This window comes from Cucurbitaria berberidis (assembly GCF_010015615.1).
Source record: "Cucurbitaria berberidis CBS 394.84 unplaced genomic scaffold K460scaffold_2, whole genome shotgun sequence".
Lineage (NCBI taxonomy): Eukaryota > Fungi > Ascomycota > Dothideomycetes > Pleosporales > Cucurbitariaceae > Cucurbitaria > Cucurbitaria berberidis.
Genome location: NW_024468936.1, coordinates 5,561,024 through 5,579,346, shown reverse-complemented (window position 1 = coordinate 5,579,346; position 18,323 = coordinate 5,561,024). Strand labels below are relative to the sequence as shown.

At 51.6% G+C, this 18,323-nt stretch overlaps 6 protein-coding genes across 6 annotated transcripts; 3 read left to right on the top strand and 3 right to left on the bottom strand.

Moving 5' to 3' along the window:
- Positions 1 to 44: 44 nt before the first annotated feature.
- Positions 45 to 1,138, top strand: K460DRAFT_393944 (uncharacterized protein; the record flags this gene model as incomplete). The annotated part of the gene is made up of 9 exons (XM_040935961.1): positions 45 to 79; positions 135 to 214; positions 266 to 304; positions 354 to 413; positions 467 to 538; positions 590 to 685; positions 738 to 767; positions 818 to 874; positions 947 to 1,138. 9 exons carry the CDS (start codon positions 45 to 47, stop codon positions 994 to 996), a joined length of 519 nt encoding a protein of 172 aa, XP_040791571.1. The 3' UTR covers positions 997 to 1,138.
- Positions 1,139 to 1,550: 412 nt separating this feature from the next.
- Positions 1,551 to 2,346, bottom strand: K460DRAFT_268677 (uncharacterized protein; the record flags this gene model as incomplete). Its single annotated transcript, XM_040927538.1, has 3 exons — positions 1,551 to 1,778; positions 1,873 to 2,159; positions 2,262 to 2,346. Coding segments are annotated over 3 exons (600 nt in total), but the record flags the coding sequence as incomplete, so codon positions are not given.
- A 2,734-nt stretch (positions 2,347 to 5,080) lies between these two features.
- Positions 5,081 to 5,482, top strand: K460DRAFT_353919 (uncharacterized protein; the record flags this gene model as incomplete). Its single annotated transcript, XM_040931750.1, has 1 exon — positions 5,081 to 5,482. One exon carries the CDS (start codon positions 5,081 to 5,083, stop codon positions 5,480 to 5,482), a length of 402 nt encoding a protein of 133 aa, XP_040791569.1.
- Positions 5,483 to 6,057: 575 nt separating this feature from the next.
- Positions 6,058 to 12,531, bottom strand: K460DRAFT_304705 (phospholipase D1). The gene is made up of 2 exons (XM_040929986.1): positions 6,550 to 12,531; positions 6,058 to 6,470 (listed from the first exon to the last, which is right to left on the bottom strand). The coding sequence occupies exons 1-2, from the start codon at positions 12,231 to 12,233 to the stop codon at positions 6,464 to 6,466; spliced, it is 5,691 nt and encodes a 1,896-aa protein (XP_040791568.1). The 5' UTR covers positions 12,234 to 12,531; the 3' UTR covers positions 6,058 to 6,463.
- Positions 12,532 to 12,622: 91 nt separating this feature from the next.
- On the top strand, positions 12,623 to 14,518 carry K460DRAFT_364929 (uncharacterized protein). Its single transcript, XM_040933087.1, has one exon. The coding sequence runs from the start codon at positions 13,112 to 13,114 to the stop codon at positions 14,159 to 14,161; it is 1,050 nt and encodes a 349-aa protein (XP_040791567.1). The 5' UTR covers positions 12,623 to 13,111; the 3' UTR covers positions 14,162 to 14,518.
- Positions 14,333 to 18,323, bottom strand: K460DRAFT_428436 (uncharacterized protein). The gene has a single exon (XM_040938290.1). It carries the CDS (start codon positions 18,173 to 18,175, stop codon positions 14,504 to 14,506), a length of 3,672 nt encoding a protein of 1,223 aa, XP_040791566.1. The 5' UTR covers positions 18,176 to 18,323; the 3' UTR covers positions 14,333 to 14,503.

The following is an 18,323-nucleotide window of genomic DNA, read 5'->3' as shown; positions in this document are numbered from 1 at the left end:
AATCACTTTCAGTACTCGTTTCCAAACACCGGCACTCTTCCACTATGAAGTTCTCTATCGTTGCTATGATGGCCGCTGGGTACGTTCCAACACCTTGGCAAGACTTGATTCATACCATTACTCACACGTGACAGTGCCTTCGCTGCGCCTATTGTCGAACGCCAGGTGCCCAGCCCAACCGCGGGTGTACCTGGGTTCCCTACTGGCGCCCCACGTATGTATATCTTGATTTACGAGAAGGGACATTGACGCTGATTCCCAATAGCGGTTCCCCCTCGCCCTACTGGCCCATTGCCCAGCTTCCGTACGCATTCTCATATTGCAAGAGGACTATAGAAACTGATGTAGAACAGCGGGTGGACCCCGTCCTACTGGCTTCCCGAGTGGTGTACCCTTCCCCACTGGCGGCTTCCGTATGTGATCCTTGACGACCCTTCGTATATGTTCCGGTACTGATTCCAAACAGCTGGTGGACCTCGACCCACTGGTCCATTCCCTGGCTTCCCTAGTGGTGCACCCATTCCAACCGGTGGCTTCCGTACGTGATTCGGAGTCTCTTTCTATATGTTTCGATACTGACTCCCAATAGCTGGTGGACCTCGCCCCACTGGCCCATTCCCTGGCTTCCCGAGTGGCGCACCTGTCCCCACTGGTGGATTCCCGGGTGGACCTCCTAGCGGCGTCCGTACGTTGTCCTTGACACCATCTCGAGGGCCTAGATACTGACTCAATAATAGCCGGCTTTCCTGTCCCAACGCGTAGTCCCCGTACGTTCTATTTGAATGATCACGACGATTCACAAACTAACTCCACATAGCCAGCTTCCCTGTCCCAAGCGGCGTACCAGGCGTACCCTCAGGACTCCCGGGTTTCCGTAAGTCTTCTGCCTGCTTGCATGCCACTTTCGAAAGCCTGCAATTGACGCGTATATACTAACTGCATGTAGCCCCTGTTGGTCCTAGGCCAACCGGCTTGCCTGTCGCTCCTCCCGCATGAGCATGTCGCTACTCGGAGACGCATGGGACCATATCCGAAATGGATGTTGAGGCTCATTCGTAAGAGAGTGACTTCTGTTGATATTTGTATATACCGGAACTCGTATATATCCGAAAATTACCAAACACAATCGTTGAACCACAACTCTGTGGTCTCTTTCCACTCTACTACACTTTCAAAATCAGGTCAGAGATGCTACTTTTCATGGCTATTGGTCTCTAGCACAAGATCTGCAGTGACACGTACTTACCTCTCTCGCTTCGTTTATTTCTGGGACTTACTCTTATGTCGACGAGAGAACCTGACACCATCTTGAGCTCGAAGCCGCAAGATTTCCCACGTAGCCGCTGGGCTCGTATCAAATCATTGATGTATTAATACTTGTTCAAAACTGTGGAATTCAAGTACACATCGACGATGGACTTTCCATCAAAATCATATCATTCCATCTACTGTTTACGAAACCAAAGGAGTGTCCAAACCTCAACCATCTATTCCTCCGCATTTTGCCTGGCCTTGCGCTCCACCTGTGCCACAATTTCGTCCTTGCCCACCTAACACTTCTTCCATTGAAGAAGCAACTGCATCTCGAACTTCGTGTCCTGTGTATCAACACCCAAGACACCAGCGTCCTTGCAGTTAACACGCGCATCAGAATTGACATTGAACAAAGGACCCGCCCTATCCTTAGCACCGCATCGAGACCACACAAGTGCGTCTACGCTGGTCTCCTCCGTGTATCGCTTGTTCGATCCACCAGGGAACGTAACGGAGCATTCCGCCTACAGCACAGGGCAAGAGTTAGCATTTGTTTGCCTCCAACCAAATCACATCATAGCATCGTTAGCTAAAGCAGGAATAAGAACTATCACTTACGTCTTCACTGCTTCCGCTGAAATAAAACAGCGCGCTTAGACTAGCACTGCACTTCTGCGGTACATTCACATATCCGCGAATCACCGTTTTGGCAACCGTGTAGCTCCATCCAGCCGGGTACTCGAGGCCAACGCGCACGTTGCAAAACTTGCGCGCATCCGTGATGGATTTCCCTTGGCCAGTAGCCGCTTCGTAGGCGGCGTATGTTAGGGCGATGAGGGTGCTGTTTTCGCCTACATCACCGGATACGCTGCCTGGTGGGCAGCCAGTGCCGAAGACGGTCACAGCTGGGGAGAGTCAGCGAAAATCGATATTGGGAGATGGGACAGTGCAAAGAGTTTGTTGGATATGTTGAATGAAACTTGGGGGAGAGGGCATGTGCAGCGTACACTTGATGCGGATGTCCTTGACATCAGGCGCGTCGCCGCGTTCAATGTTGGTGACCAGGGGAGAAGCGACCGCGAGGGCTGCGAGGAGGGTGGTAATGAAGAAGCGCATGGTGATAATTTAACAGCAAGAAGCGAGTGTTCGGAAGCAAAGTTTGTATATTTGAATGTTGAGTTGCAAGAGAAGCTGTGATTGTTGCTGATACGTTCCTTCTTCGTTGCAACCCAATGCCTTTATACATGAGCATCGCCATGGTGTCGAGATCCCTCAAAATAGCTTCTGGACAGCTGAGTCCCTTCGATCCTTCTATTTCGCGTTCGCGACACCGTTCAAGTCCACTTCATGAAGCCATCGTCCTACGACAACCCGATGGTCTCACGCGGCGAGCCGATCCAGGCCAACAGAAACGCTTCTTTGGCAAACGCTTAGTAAGGCGGCTTTTTTGATGCCGTAGTAGCTGAGAGACGGCCGTGTTTCGATGGTGCAAGCAAGTCGTACTGCAGGACATTCGATATTGTGCATCCGGTCAAGAAAAGCCACGACTGGTTGTGGCAGCGGGTCGAAGGGCATTACCGTTCAGCATGCTTGCTCAGCTCGTATCCCCGCGTAAATTTTCGGTTTATAGTTTTTTTTCCTTGGATTAACATACCTTCGAACAATTGACACCAGCGAGCTAATCTACTCGGGCTCTCGTTCAAGTGGAAGAGCATATTTGCTTCACAGATTTCGTATGGAATGTAAAACGCTTTCCATCCCACTTAGAATGATCCGTATGTTTAATTTCGCTACTACTTCGGTCAAACGAAGATTGCTCATAACAGCGTTGTCCCCAAGACGAGAGAAAAAGGTAACACATATCGGCGTCCTTGTCTCACCGTGGTTTCACATGTGTAAGTGGCTTTGTAGCGAAGAGTGAAGCGAGAAGTAGTGCTCTTGTTACAAGTCTCGATCGATGCAGGTAATACGATCGGAAGTGGTACGACGTGAGACGATTTCGTCCCCACGGCTTGGGTTGGCAGATATGCGACTGACGAGCGTCGCCCGCCTTCTGCTTTGAGGTACGAAATCAATACAACGGCTACTTTAACGGTATTTGGCTAGCTTGAATCACTAGGTGTTCCCGGGACGCTGTTCCCAAATTCGGGGGACATTTAAGAAATCAGTCCTGAATTCAGTTCCTGTTCGAGCATTATTTCTCTTTGACAAAGAGACATTCTTCTAGAGATATGATATTTACTTGTCACAGAGAAATGCAAGGCTATAGATACATGTCTTCTCTGAAAACTCTTATTCTAAGGAAAGCAAACATCTCATACAGTGTGTATGTAGGTGTTGGGGGATTTTTACATAATTCCAGAGGGAAGGTGGTACGGGTAAGATGGAGTATTCGGCCCAATCAAGCCATTCGCCCAAGTGTATGTCCTCTTGTGTAGAGTCAGCTACGACGCTGTGTCTGAAACTTGTACGACGCAAGCTTTTGGCGACTAGCATAATGTCGAGTATTCACACCCGGCAAACTTCCGCAGGCGTCAATATGCTCAAACAAGTGGAGATGACTCGGCCGTTGATACTGCTCGAAGTGAGATGTTGCATTTGAGCTTTTTCGTGGAAAGTCTTAGGCGACAGTAAGTATTTTCCGATCTTCCAGAAATAACGCCACATAACATGGATTAAACTGCCATTTCGAGAGTGCACATATGTCGCGAGTAATTCTGCTAAGGTCATTCTCATCCACTTCCACACTACGACGACAACCAAACATAGCTCCTACTCAGGCCATGTTTCCAACTGAATCGGCGCAGCCAACGCCACATTTTATCCAAGATTGTCCCAATGCTATGCCACATCGGAACCCATCCGAGTACTCTGCAGCTCAGCTCTCAGCTCCCAGCCTCCAGGTTACCTCGAACGCCCTACCCCGCAGCTTACTCCCAAAGCTCACACTGGGCTTTGTCGAAGTCTAGAATAACCTTCTAAACTCGGGCCTAACTTAGTCGAGCCAAGCAATGTAAGCAGTGTTGTGTAAATATAGCATCCATGTATTCGCTTACAGAACCAATAAGAACACCACCACGAAGATAGTGGCTGTGGCTGAGTGAATGTCCACCAGCTGGTGGACTGCGGAAGAAGATTACGAACAGGGTTAGGGGCGTAAGCATGCTGCATCTGCTCAGCCGGATCATCTGTTTGACTGACCGCTTGTCAGACCGTGCTTCTAATCTTCCCTCCAACAAACTATGCGAATGCTCGCCCGAGTCCAGTTAGTATGTGAGAAAGGCGGAGTAGCCTCATCAATCGTGGAAATATGATGATGGCTGAGCGTAGTATAGGTCTGTCGGGCGCAAGGTCCCAACACTGCGATATCGCATTGGGACACTACCAGGCGAAAGTCACTACGAGCATCGTTGGTTGGTTGGTTGGTATTGTTTTTCGTCCGAAGGACTGTAGCTATCTATCTACTGTTCCGTGGCCTCCCTTGGGGCATTGGGACGTGCGAAGAAGTGGAATTATGGTGCTGTCACACCACCACTGAACGCATTTCTTGGGCCCGCGAGGGTTGCCTGTGTCTGTCTGTACATCCGCTCCCCCTCCAACTACGAGCATCGTTGTAAGCCTGAAGGGCACTTCAAAGTATAAGATGAAGAAGAATCTGCGCTCCATAGTACTCTCATCTCACAACACAACAACAAAACAACAACTTTTCCATTATCTCCTACTTTGTTTTCCATCTTGTCTCTTTGCGACATTCACTTCTCGCCAATAATTCTAATCTACCACTCTTACCCACAAAACCGACCAAAAAACCGACCAACTTTTCAAAATGAAGGCCTCCATGATCATCGCCAGCACTGTGGCTCTCTTCTTCTCCGGCGCCCTCGCAGCACCCACTGTACCCGCCCATCTGCCATCCGACTACTTCACCTTCTCCCTCATCAACGACCAAACCGGCGCTAGCGAGATCCGCACTGTCATCCGAGGCGAGTCGCCCGTCACACTCGCTGAACTCTTCAAGAACACCCGGCTGGTGCAAGGCGGCCATGTCATCGCCACATCGGCGCAGGCCCTCGCCCCCTCTGGCCGCGCTATCAAGTGTGTCTTCACCAACCTGCCCGCGGGCAAGGTGTTCAGGTTGAACGATCAGGAGCCTTTTGCTGATTTGGATGGCAATGACAAGGCTGCTGTTCCTACCGATGTCACCGACTTCACTTTCGAGTGCGAGTAGGAGATTGGGAGCAAAGAGCATATTTAATAGATGCCATGGCTGCTGGCTGGGGCTTTTTGTTTTGTTCTTTTGGTTTACAATGCATAGCGCTGCGATTTGGGATTCATCTTCTGGAGTTTTTATTTACAAACACATTCCTTCAGACTTGATTATAGTCATTGGGTTATTGGAAGCTTAGTAGCTAATATCACTCCTTCGTACATGTGGTCAATTGACTCACGTACGGTGCACATATTCTAGACTTTCGTGATTAATCATATTTCAAATTTCCTTACTATCTCTGACGAGAGCTACTTCATGAAAACTCCTTTCCCTGAATAAGAGAGAATAGGAAGGGTTCAGAGCTCGTCAGAGCGCTTAGTCAATCATGGAGGTGGTACTGCAGTGTGAACTGCTCGAAGTTGATTGATGCAATAACCATAACTACAATAGAATGAACATATTTCCGTAACCTTCAGAGCGAAATGAATTATTTGTATTTGAAAGAGTTCAGAGATAGTAGAAGCGGTGCTCAGCGGCCTCAACTCTCTATATAGCGCTCACTACATCATGTGTTACAATATATATCATAGAATGCAAACAGTCAAATTAAACCATTGCTATTTTACAGTCTTACGCAAACTAGAAGATCAACGGTCAAGACCTTTATAGGAACCAGCACTAGCCTCTAAACAACCAGCTCCTTCTACCTCTCCCAAACGCATGAAAGAATTTGACTGAAGCTCTTATATGCTAATAAGGATGATGGATGATGACGATGATACATAATTAATGACACTAGCCTTGACAAAGGGCAAAGGTAAGATATTAAGAGCAAGAAAAAGAGTGACATAACGCCAGTGAATGCTTTCGCTTTGTTTCTACAATGAACGCAAACAACGCAACTCAATTATGCCCAAACCCATAGAACAAGTGTCGCAACCTAAGGCAAAAAAGAAAGACTTGGTCCGGTGCTCACCCCTTTCTACGAAAAGGAATAGTTTAGTTGCTGCTACTTGTTAGCTTTATGTTCGACAATTACAAAGTGTGGGCCACAACTCGTGTCATAGGTGAGGGAATGGACTTACTATATCTCCAACGGCGCAATCTGATCGACGTTATACAACCACCCTCCTCCCCTCTCTTCATTCTCTAACCAATCGTACGGCCAAAGAACAAGATGGCCCTGCACTAGCTTGAGCAGATTTCTCGCATCCTCCTTCTCCAACATAGCGTCTGAGTCCGTGGCGTGGAATTGGCGGGCGCTAGACTTGGTAGTGGCACGGCGGCGTGAACGCTTCGTGGAAGAGCGGTGGGGGTGTTGTGACTGAGAAGGGAGCGGGGGTTCGGAAATGGTAACGTTGCGGCCACGAGCGGTACTGTTTGCAGGATTGTTGGTTGCAAAGTCTGTTCTTTCGGTATCAGGAATCGGCGGTGCTGGTGGGAAGGTGAAGGTCTTTCCTGGTAGCTCGGGATTCATAGGGCTCACAATGGCATCATCTGCTGGCCTTCTCCCTACGTTGTCGTTCAAGGTTGAGCCAGAATTAGTATCAAGGTTGAGACCGCGGGCCGTAGGTGGGGGTGGACTCTGGCTTTGCACACGCTTCTCCTGGTCTTCAGCCCATTGTTCTACACCACCAATGCGCGAGTGGTGGGTGAGGGTATCGCCGCTTTTGTCGGGGTTGCTTGTTACTTTTTCGGTAAGTTTGTCGAACTGAGCTTCCACCTGCTTACCGACGTTGCTAGCGGCTGTTGTAACCTTATCTGTGAGTCCAGTGCCTGGTGGCCCAGTCTTGCCAGGGGCATCTTGCGCTCTATGCTGCTGACTCTTTTCCCCTCCCTGAGCCTTCGAGAACCTTTCCGCAAATGCCGCGTACTCCTGATACTCTTTCCACGTCTTGACCTCGTTATCGGGCATGCAGCGGAACACTTGACGGAAAAGTTTGGTATTGTTCTCTGCGACCTGGTGCCATGTGTCGAGATAGAACGCGTCATTGATAGGGTCGCGCATGCAGTCCTCGGTAACAATGGGTCGTCGCATGTCGGCAAGAAGGGGATTGATGACGCCAGAGGAGGCGTGGCTGAAAGTGCGTTGGAGTGGTGGTCCACCGATGTCGGTATCGTCAGCCGGAGGCAGGGCGGGTAGCTGGCTTAGCTGCGTCAACCCTAGCTTTGCCGTGTCCATGCGTGGTAACCGAGGTGGTGGGAGGCCAGCATAACCATGGCCCTCATGATGACTACTTAGCGCGCTGTTCCTTGTACCGGTGGTGTTACTACGACCGCGTGTTCTAGTAGTTGAGTTCTTCTTCGGTGTAGCCGACAAGCCTTCAGCGGCGACGTCGACCACAAGCTTCTCATGGCCATGGTCATCGATATAAGAGTCCCGCCCTCGCGCTATACTGGGACGGCTATTTTCGACCTCGATCATATGGTCCGCACCCTCTCCACGGACGTCCTTTTGATGGGCTGGGTTGCTCTGAACCCGAGGATCGGATGATTCTTTCTTGTTGGGCTTCAGGTTAGGATTCTCTGCTTGCGCCCAGTCGAAATCGTGGTTGAAGCTGTGCAACTTCTCAGCACGAGCTATAAGATCATCCTGCATCTTGTGGTTGTTCTCTTCCAACTTCTGTTCGGTCTCTCGGTGGGCTGTTGGAGATGAAGGTGTCGAGGATTCAGTCTGAAACGCGGTGCTATCGGCGTCGGACATCTGGCTCGCCAGGTCTTCATCAGTGATGCAATCGACGTCAATGCCCAGATGCTCGCGCATGAGCCGAACGCGAAGCGTGTGAGGAAACTTTCCGACTTTGTATGGCTGGCCTGCCATGTACGAGTCGAGCACCTCTGTGTCTCGGATGATGGCAGCAACCTCAGAGTCTCGCGAGCCCAGCATAGAACGCTCATTGATATTCGCTGATCCAATGATAGCAACTCGATCATCGACGACCATGACCTTGGCGTGAATGTAGAGTTGCTCCGTGACAACCATCTTGTTCGGACCAATCTCACCCCAAGCCCTCAAAGCGTAGAAGTGAATGTAATCCTCCGGCTCGATACCGGCTGCTCGAAGGCGCCCAAAAATCGAGGTTTCACCACGGCAAATGCTGTGATACTGGCATGTCATGATGAGGCGAACACTGCTTCCTTCCTGCTCATCAACAGTATTCTGGTAACCAGGCATCAGAGGCAACACAATACACGCTCTCCAATCTTCGTCGTTCGCGTGAGCGCGCTTGATGCGGTCGACTATGGCATCGTTGATCTTGTTCTCGATCTTGGTGCCCAGGACCTCACTACTGCTGATATAGAACTGGTTCTCAATATACACAAAATGCTCGGATGTGGCGATCATTTGGACGTACGCATTCATGATACTGTGCTCGACCTTGTTGGGTGTACCAAGAGACCAGGCACATGCGGAGCGCAGAATCTGTACCTCGCACGTGCCATCTAGTCCAAGAGCTTCAATGTCTGCTGGATTGAAGTCTGGTGGAGGAAGCAAGAAGGGTGTTGGCCGAGAAGGCTTCCGCTGCCGCAATAGATAATTCCACCGCTGAACGAAGTGACGCGTCAAGTCGCGTGCTGGTTGGCCGACAATCTGCATGGCGATGTCATGCCATGGCATCCTGGGAACTTTGGTTCGGTCATACATCTCTTCGTATGGCTTGTCGAGGGCGAAGAAGTCCTGCACGCGCGGGTTCGAGTAGTCTTTACCGGGCCACAGCTGACAATGATCCGCATCCTTGGGGGTATCGTCAAGCTCAAACCCTGTAGGCTTGTCGTCGACCACGGAATGCTGCGGTGTATCCCAACGACCCAAGCACAGATCGACACCTCCACAGAAAGCGACCGTGTGATCGATGACGCAAATCTTCTCGTGATGTGACCAGAAGAAGGTGTTTTGACGGATCTGATTCGGCGACCGCTGGACGAAGACATTTGGATGGAGGTCGAGTAGGGAGAATTTGGAGTACTCGGAATCAATAGGAATGGCAGCGCCGATGTTGCGATACATTATGACGAAAATCTTGACACCTTCTTGCGCTTTCCGCTGGAGTAATCTGTCAAGTCTCCACTTTTGGCTTATGGCAGCTGGGCGTCGCAAGTACAATTCCGGACTTAACCACCAATCGTGAATGTAGATAACATCGCGAGCCATGCTGATGGCCCGCGAGACATTCCACATGTAGTCTCGGCCATCAACAAGCCACTGGGCGTAAATCTTCTTTCGTACCGGGGCGAAGCTGTCAAATCGCTGCCGTTGCGACCATATTGTGTTTTGCGACATGAACGTTATCGACTCTTCGAACTGCTGTAGCATCTTGTCATTTCTGGCAAGTAGCTTCATCTTGCGCTCCGAGTTGACAAGTTTTAGCTGGTGGTGACCTGTGGCCGACGCCTTGGCCTCGCTTGCAATTTCCCTGGCCTTTTTGTCCCTAATTCTGCCCGACTTTGATTCGAGATTGAAATCCGCGTCAACTAAAAATACATCATAGACGTTCATCTCCTCGGGAGAGTCGACACAGACAATGTAGCTGTGTCTCACAAGAAACCACTTGGGCCAGTGGCGAGTCATCATGGGAATGCGTGCCCATCCCTTTCGGTTGTCGACCCCTTTCGATGACTTGATCATTAGGTGTCCCTCTTTGCCATGGTAACCACCCTCTGCGGCTAAACGCACACCGAGGGCAGACAGTTCCAAGAATTTGCAGAGTCGATTGCTGTCAGGACGGAAGATGAGGTACGTCATCAGCCCTTTGATGTAGGCTTCCAACTTCTTTCGTTGGCGATCATGATGGGTTTGCTTTGTTTGTAATGGCTGGCCCGCCGTTCCTGCGAAGCTACCTTGTCTTGCGGAAAGAGGACCAATGGCGCCTGGAGTTTGGTCTCCACCTACGCTTGACTTTCTGCGAGCCATGAAAGACGATTTGTTGCGTTTACCCCGGGGAGGACGATCTGTCGCACTGGCATAACCATCCGGTCCACTGGCTAGGCCTCCACCAACCGCAAGTTCCTCTTCTTCCTCCTCCTCCTCGTCTAAGATGCCGTACCCTCGCAGACCTCTGAGGTAAGGTAACACGCTTCTGGGAAAGCGAGGAAGTTTTGTTCTTGGATCTTCTTTCTCTTCCTCTTTCTCGTCCTCACCCTCCTTTCCCTTCTCCTTGATCTCTCTCCCACGGTTGGCGGGACGGCTCCGGAATGCGTCCTGCTTCTCCTGAATCTTGAATTTGAGATGTAGATTTGCAAAGTCTGTAACAGTCCTGTATACAACCCACTTCATCCGGGTCATTCCGCTTCCGTATTCCAGCTCTATACGCAGAGCCGTATGTCGATCGCCTTCTTTATCCTTGGTCTTGTCGGTATCTGTGATGGTAACCCTGAGTTGCTCCAGAAGTACTGGTATGCGCTTGTGGCCGTGCTCATCACGCTGGAACATGCTGGCGAGAAACAAGGCGGCGGGCGCTCCTGCTAGTAGTTCTGCCATCAACTCTGCAGACTTTGCATGATCCACCTGTCGTTCTGCCTTGGCCCGATTGCCCAATAATTTGAGACTGTTCTTGATCGACTTCCATTTCTGAGCACTCAGACTTGAAGTACGCTCGCCGCGCATCCGCCACGGAGAAGGATGTGTGTCTCCCGCATTCCCCTTGAAGGAAGTCAAGCTTCTTAGATGGCCTGGCCGTCGTTCATGTTGGCCATCCTCGTCTGCGTTGGGATCGTGCCTTCGCAGACCACCATAGGAAAGACCCCTAGCACTGTGTAGGCCGCGTGTCCACGCGCTCTCTTTGGCGATGCGGGAGCGTCCTTCGTCTTCTGAGTAGCCCTGGCGATCGTTTTCAGGTATGTCATCCATCGTGCCACGACGTAGGAAACCAGGTCGAGTCGAGGTGGGTGTCATGTTAGGCGAATCGCGCGAAAAGAAGGAGTTTGTCTGCTTGGGGGTTGTAGGGGCCGTCTGTGTGCCTTCGCCTTCGCCATCGAACCAGCGCCGACTCCGTTTTCGTCTTCGTGGAGGTCTTGAGACCCCCTCGCCGGCACTCGACTCGCCATCAGCGTCTGCTTCACTGTCAATGTCGTACCGCGGTTCGTCGCGTTCTGAGTTTGGTGATAGCTGGCCGTGAGGTGAGCCCTCGTGATTCGATGAGACTGGGGCGATTCCGCTCTGGCTCCTGCCATGGCCCTGCATTGGTGATGCCAGCGCCCTCAGCTTCCCCATCAGCGATGTGCCCTGCCGGTCCTTATCCTTGCCCTTGCCCTCAACATCCTCGACGTCCCATGACTGCTGTCGCGAGTCGGGTCCCATTGGATCGGCAGTGTGTGTCTTGGTTCGAGCAAACTGGACGCTTTTTCGTTCTCGTGGGGCATCAGAGGTCTCGCCTTCGGTAGGGTGTCGCGAGATGGGCGCAAAGGGCGGATAGTAGGAGCCAGTGGATCCATTTGACATGTGGGAGGCGGGCTTATGCGCTTTAGGGGGAGGTTCGGCCATGTCTCTCGGTTCCATAGCCCCATTTGATGCGGGGAGTGCTATGTGAAAGGGAAACTCGGAGGGCTCATTGGAGGACAGTGGCGAGCCAGTCGGGGCAGATCGCATGATTTTGGGAGCGCCATTCGCAGGCGAAGGGATGAGAATATCTTCTGTTATGTTTGCATTTTGCTCTAATCGCAGTGGCGATAGTCCCCGGCGAGGCTTTTCTGTCCCGGCAGCGAGTGGAGGCGACATGGTGCGAGGGCTACGGGCTGTGTGTGAGACATTGGGCTCTTGCGAGTCGGCCATGGCTGCGGCCGAAGTGGTGGTATCGAAAGGAGGCCCTGAGCAAAGAGAGTGAGCTCTACGGCTTTCAAGGAGAGTTCAGGTTGCCGGGAAAGGCGTAGTTCCTCGGTTTGTGATAATGTTTATACTGCCATGATGCGTATGGGGCACCCGCCGTCACGGAAAGATTGGCGAGGAGAAGATGAGGACAGAGATAGTCGCTTGTTGTTTTTCTGCGTAGAGGTAGCAGACTTGTAACTAGAATGACGCGTGGTACTGGGGATGATTATCATCTCTGGACTGGTCCTTGCGGCCGTGTGGTAATCTCCCATGCGGTGGTTTCCCCCAAGCGCTCTGGCGCGCTAAGACATTGGCGTCACCCCTTGCCCTCCGCCTTCTTGACCGCCTGCGCGATCAACAGCAACACCTCCGACCCTGACAGCATCCACGCTCGATGCACAGGTCGTCATGCCCATGAATCCTAATATCCTCGGCCGGAGACGCTTCATACAGCTTCGATTATGTACATAGCAGCATCCATCGATCCTCCGTGGCTGGCCGCGCCCCCCGCGCAGGTAGCGTCCTGAAGCTCCAGCACAACGACAGCGACAGTAGGCTATCTAGCTCTAACATTCCAAATGGCCGTCCCGTGGCACCGTAGTTTGTTCGTGCTGGTTTCGGCTGCCTCCACGTAGTTGACAGGCGTTGGCGCGAGCAGAGTCCACTTCCCATTGCTAGGAGACCAGTTGATGTTGCCGCCAGCTAACAACCTCGGAAGTCCAGCGTGCCCCTCCGCAATCGACGTGATGGAATCCACTTGAGAGGAATGACGAGCTCCACCTCCGCCTCCGCACTCCTCTAATCACTTCTTCTACTCGTTAATAGCTCTAGCGAACCCCAAAATGGCAGCGACGACAAACCCTCTCCACGGCACCCATGCTGCGACCGACCCAACCGTCTCCTCCCAAACCTACACAATCGCCGGCATCCTCGTCACCGTCCATGGCCTCGTAGAACTGCCTCCCTCCGCCTCCTCAGTCGCCTGCTTATGGCTCCTTCACCCACGTCTCCAGAAAAAAGAAACAATGGCCCCAATCGCAAACCAGGTTATCTCAGCATGGAACGCCCGAGTCAGCCAAGCGCGAGCAGGAAATACATCCAAAGGCCTGATTGCAGTAGCTTTCGACCAGAGGAACCACGGGAGCAGACAGGTCGATGAACTGCACAACCAGGCGTGGAGAGAAGGAAATCCCAGGCATGCGCAGGACATGTTTAGCTGCTACCACGGCACTGCAACCGATACTTCGCACCTCATAGACCACCTCGAGTCCTACATCTTCACTGCCGCCAACGGGCCTAGGATCACACAACACCTCGCCCTTGGCATCTCGCTCGGCGGCCATGCAACATGGCATTGTCTCTTATCCGACCCCCGTATAACTGCCGGCGTTGTGGGCATTGGGTGTCCAGACTACACGCGCCTGATGACGGATCGCGCACGCCTCTCGAAACGGAAGACGTATACTGAGACTTCACCGCCAGGCGCGTCGTTCCTGGGCTCACCGGATTTCCCTCTGGCGCTGCAGGATGCCATCGCGCAGTATGATCCCGCTGGTCTCCTGTTGCCCGGTCAATTCAATCCCACAAGTGCTGATCCGCAACCCGACAAGGCCAAGTTGGACCGGTTCAAGGTCTTGCTTAGAGAGAGGTTACAGGGAAAGCAGATTCTGAATCTCAGTGGCAAGGTGGACAAGCTTGTGCCGTATGCAGCGGGTGAGCCATTCTTGAACGTCTTGAAAGGTGTGTTACAGCAAGAGCCCAGTCTGAATATTGCCTTTGAGGATGTGCTGTTTGATGGCGTGGGCCATGCGTTTCCAACGGCCATGGCGGATAAGGCGACCGAGTGGCTATGCAACGTGCTAGCAAAGGCCGAGGTTTCGAGTAAGATATAGAACAACTCCATTCAGTTCAGAGGTGCAAAAGTCTCCCGAAAGAGCCATCTTCATTACTACTAAAACAAACCCTTTATACAAGTAGTCTTGGACTATTTAGATCTTGTTTTTTTAATTCTTCGCTTGCACGTCCCATCATAGACTACATGGACATGACGTATACAATCGACATTCTTCCAACGCTTCAGCTTCATACATCGTGCCCCATTACCGTCACGCACCAAGGACACAGTATCAGCCCCATCCATAATCTCCAAGATGAAAACCCAGCTATCCATCCGGTTTAGATGCAATGTTCACTTCCACATCCCTTCAACCATGGCGCCAAATTCTTCGCCCCCTCTACTTCTCCTCTGCGCTTGCATTTGTATTCCGACATCGCAGTCTCAACTTGACATTCCCCTCTTTCTGCCGAACCTCCTCTTCCATAGCTGAGGCTCGACGCGTGGTACGCCTGTCAGACTCAATACGCGTGGCTTGATCCGTAGCAGATGGTTCAACCGCGGCCTTTTTCTTAGTCTTCGGTTTCTCTACCACGACGACGTCGTTGGTTGGGACTGGTATGTCGCCTTCTGACTTCTTTGCTTTACCCTTGGCCGCGGGTTTGGGTTTGGGTGCGGGCTTCGACTGCTTGGGTGCTGTAGCGTTGGGAGCAGCAGCGGCAGCAGTGTCGGTGGACTTTCGAGAGCTGGCGATGCGCTTGCCGCGGAGAGGGCTGAAACCGTACTTATTCGCCCTCGGAGTGCTAGAGGTGGATACCATGTTCGTAGCTGGCGTTCCGACTCGGGATGCGGAAGGTTTGGGGGCCTTGGTAGAAAGGAGTAGAGGGGTTGCATTGCCTTTTGTTTTGGCCTTCGCCTTCGCCTTCGTGATGGCGGCATGTGACCAATCTTCGTCCTCGTCGTCATGTCCGTCTCCAACGTGCTCCTTTGTAAAGCTTCCCGTAGAAGTGGTTTTAGAGCTTGAAGATACCTGTTCTTCGAACTTGGTATCACCTCGCGTATGCCGCTTGCCATATCCGACATAAAGTGGGTGTGTGTGATCGATCGACGGTAGCCCTTGGTCATTGTGGTCATTCCTCTTCGAGCCCTTTGCCACCTTCTTTGCTTGTTCAGCTTTGATCTTCGGGGGAGCGCTTATGGTAACATCATCCGTTGGCTTCCCAAACTCGATTTTTGCTGCCGAAACCAGTTCTTGTGGCTGTTCCTCTTTCTCGTTATTGACACTAATTGCTTTTCTCCCTTTGCCTGCTCTTTTGGCGGTCGCACTTTTCCCTTTCTTTGGCGCAGGCCCTGGAATCTTCCTGATGATGACCGCACTAGGACGTTTCTTGGGCTCAGTGGGTGCCATGCTCGAAATATCAGTCTCGATTGTGGGCACAGCGTCCGACGTGCTCTTTTCGACTAACATGAATGGATCGTCAGCGTTATCCACAGCCAGTGGTCCCTCGACGGCCTTTACGCTCGACCTAGGTTCGTTCGGATCAAGATGAAGCACAAGGTGGGGACCAGGTACAGTGGAAATGTCTCGATTCTTACGTCGATTTCTAGAATCTTCTCGTGCGGTGTTGTCATTAAGATTGAAGACTTCGAACGGAGATACGGGGTTTCTCGCTCGTGACTTGCTAGGCGTCAAATTAGAGGCAGCAGTTGAAGCATGCGGGGCGGGCGTGACAGGAACATCGGCATCACTGTAGTGCTCTGGCATGTCCACATTATCATTGTAGTCGGGCTGTTGTAGCCCCAGTGTTCTGTCGACGCTCGGCTCACCAGCCACTCCTTGTATACTGGTAGAGGTCGGTTCTTGAGGCTGCCGTGAGTACTTGCCAACCGCAAAATGATCGAACCTCGACGTGGTTTGTTGTCGGTGATGCTGAGGCTCTTCGAGGGTCTGTACTCCTTTCGCATCGGAACCTTCATTGATCGACGTTGACATATCAAGCTTGGTGTTCGTTGCTGGAGCTGTAACAGCATTGTGTGACTCAGCCGGTGTATTAATTCTTTGCTTCTTCCTAGCTGGCATATCCTCTTCGGTGTCAGTCGCAACTTCTGATATATGGGGGGGTGCGAGGCGCTTGCGAGTATCGGCGGTTTTTGCTTCGGATGTCGGTTCTGATGTCGAAGACTGATCACAGTCAACCGTGGCTCCAGTCTCCATTTTCGACGATGGCAGCAGTGAATTCGGCGTTTCAATAATGGGGGAGACTTCGGAGCTGATTTTCTGGTCATCTACTGACGTTTCCTGTGCACTTTCGTTCCCTATCAAAAGTTCCACGTGCAGCGACTGTGATGACACGGCTATGTTCTCCGGAATGTTCTGAGTATCTTTAGAGATACCCAGTAAACTTTCCTTACTTTTTCTATCTAGAGCAACTTCTTCGTACGAAGTATCGACGCCGAACTCAAAGGGAGAAGGAGGTAGCTCCTGGATGATGTCGATCTGTCGCGTCGATGATGCACCCTGCGAAGGGGGACTATCTTTCGCTAGCAAACTTTCTACCGGGTTGCTAGGACTGGCTGGATATGCAAAATTGTCGTGATCTATATATCCTTCCGGCCGAAGGTCAGAATAGTCACCAGGAGAGGTCTCTGCGATGACATCTTGTAGCTGTTCTCGCCAACGATGACCAGGGTCTAGGCTTGGGCTATCAACGAGCGCTGAAATAAGCTCTACCGGTAGCGAACCTGTAGGCTCCTCTATGATTGCCTCCATGGAAACTGCACTATCTGCATGGAAACTTGGGGCGTCATGCTCCCTGCTATCCTCTTGAACTGGAAAGAACGGCTGGATATGAGCAACGCTGTCGTGACGAGGAGGTGTATTATGTATCTTTGAAGGCTGAGAGGCTATCTCATTTTCCTTATCTCCGTAGGTTACATCCATTTGCATAGTTGAGAGTACTGATCCTACTTCTCTGGATAGGGACGACATGTCGAAGGAACCTAATTCGCAAAGATCTTCTGGCTCTGGTGTCCCTTCGTCACTCCGCTTCGTATCGAGGAAAAGTTGCGTCGACAGAAGATGCGATGAGGCAGCAGGTTGAGGCTCTCGCAACACGAGCTCATGACAACTGGAGGTGCTTTGACGCGAAAAACTTCGTGTGAAAGACATCCGTTCAGCGTTCTTGGCTATCCCGGTGGTGTCCTCCACCTCCTGCACGTCGTCGACATTGGCCTTTTCTGTGGCGAAACCCACGTCCTGGGCCTGATGTTCTCCAAATGAGGCATCTTCATATTCCTGCGATGCTGGCGTACGTACGTCTTTGGGCCCCACGGTTGGGTTATTTGGCTCCGCGATAGCTAGGGCGACGTCGATATTCGCACCATCTATGCCATTTGCACGTTTATTATTGGGTTGAGGACTAGCAGAGCGTAGCTGAATCTGACTTGTTGAGATCGTGGTGGGTGATATCTCAATATCCTCTCGGGGAAGGCGCGGGATTCGGATGGGCGAATCAGTCACTAGATACGACGCGTCGCTTTTCGCAGGCTCGGAAGTCCGCTCAGTCGAATGCGGGCCAGTGCTCATGCCCTGGACATGGTCACTAGTTTCGGTGTTTACTAGTGGCTGCTGCTGATGGTGCATTCTAGCATCTAAGAGACTGTCTTCGGGATTATATCCAGTCGTATAATCTCTAGCCTGGAGGTTGCAGCCATGTTGACAATTTTCTTCCTGTGTATCACCAGGCGGCTCTGGAGATTTTTTCCCTGACCAATCGAAGCTCTCAATTTCTTGAAGGCCATCTTCCCAGCTGTTGGTATTGGGGCTATACGCGTAATATGTGGGGGAGTGTAGGCCGCCCTCCATGCGGCCATCGGGCTGGACGTGTGGCGCGTCGTAGGTGTAACCGACTTCGTCAAGGGTCCACATAGGTATATGCTGCCATGGCGACATCTCGCTATCGGGTGGTGTTGCGAACATCTCACCTTTATACATGGAGGACAGTAGTTGAGGTTTGTTGTCTGTGTGTTCATTAGACACGAGGTCTATCGCGTTCCCTGTTGATGTAAACATGGAATCGGGTGTACAAACAAAGTCCCAAAAGGGAAGGAGTGCAAACAGCGTTGACGAAAAGCTTTTGGGACATCCACGCCTTCACCGCATGGCGAAGTGAAGGTGAGAATAGCCCGCGACTTCCCAGAGGTTCAATCTAGAACCCCGT

Excerpts from the sequence above, each read along its gene's own strand:
- K460DRAFT_304705 (XM_040929986.1), bottom strand. The coding sequence starts at position 12,233 with ATGGCCGACTCGCAAGAGCCCAATGTCTCACACACAGCCCGTAGCCCT.
- K460DRAFT_364929 (XM_040933087.1), top strand. The coding sequence starts at position 13,112 with ATGGCAGCGACGACAAACCCTCTCCACGGCACCCATGCTGCGACCGAC.
- K460DRAFT_428436 (XM_040938290.1), bottom strand. The coding sequence starts at position 18,175 with ATGTTTACATCAACAGGGAACGCGATAGACCTCGTGTCTAATGAACAC.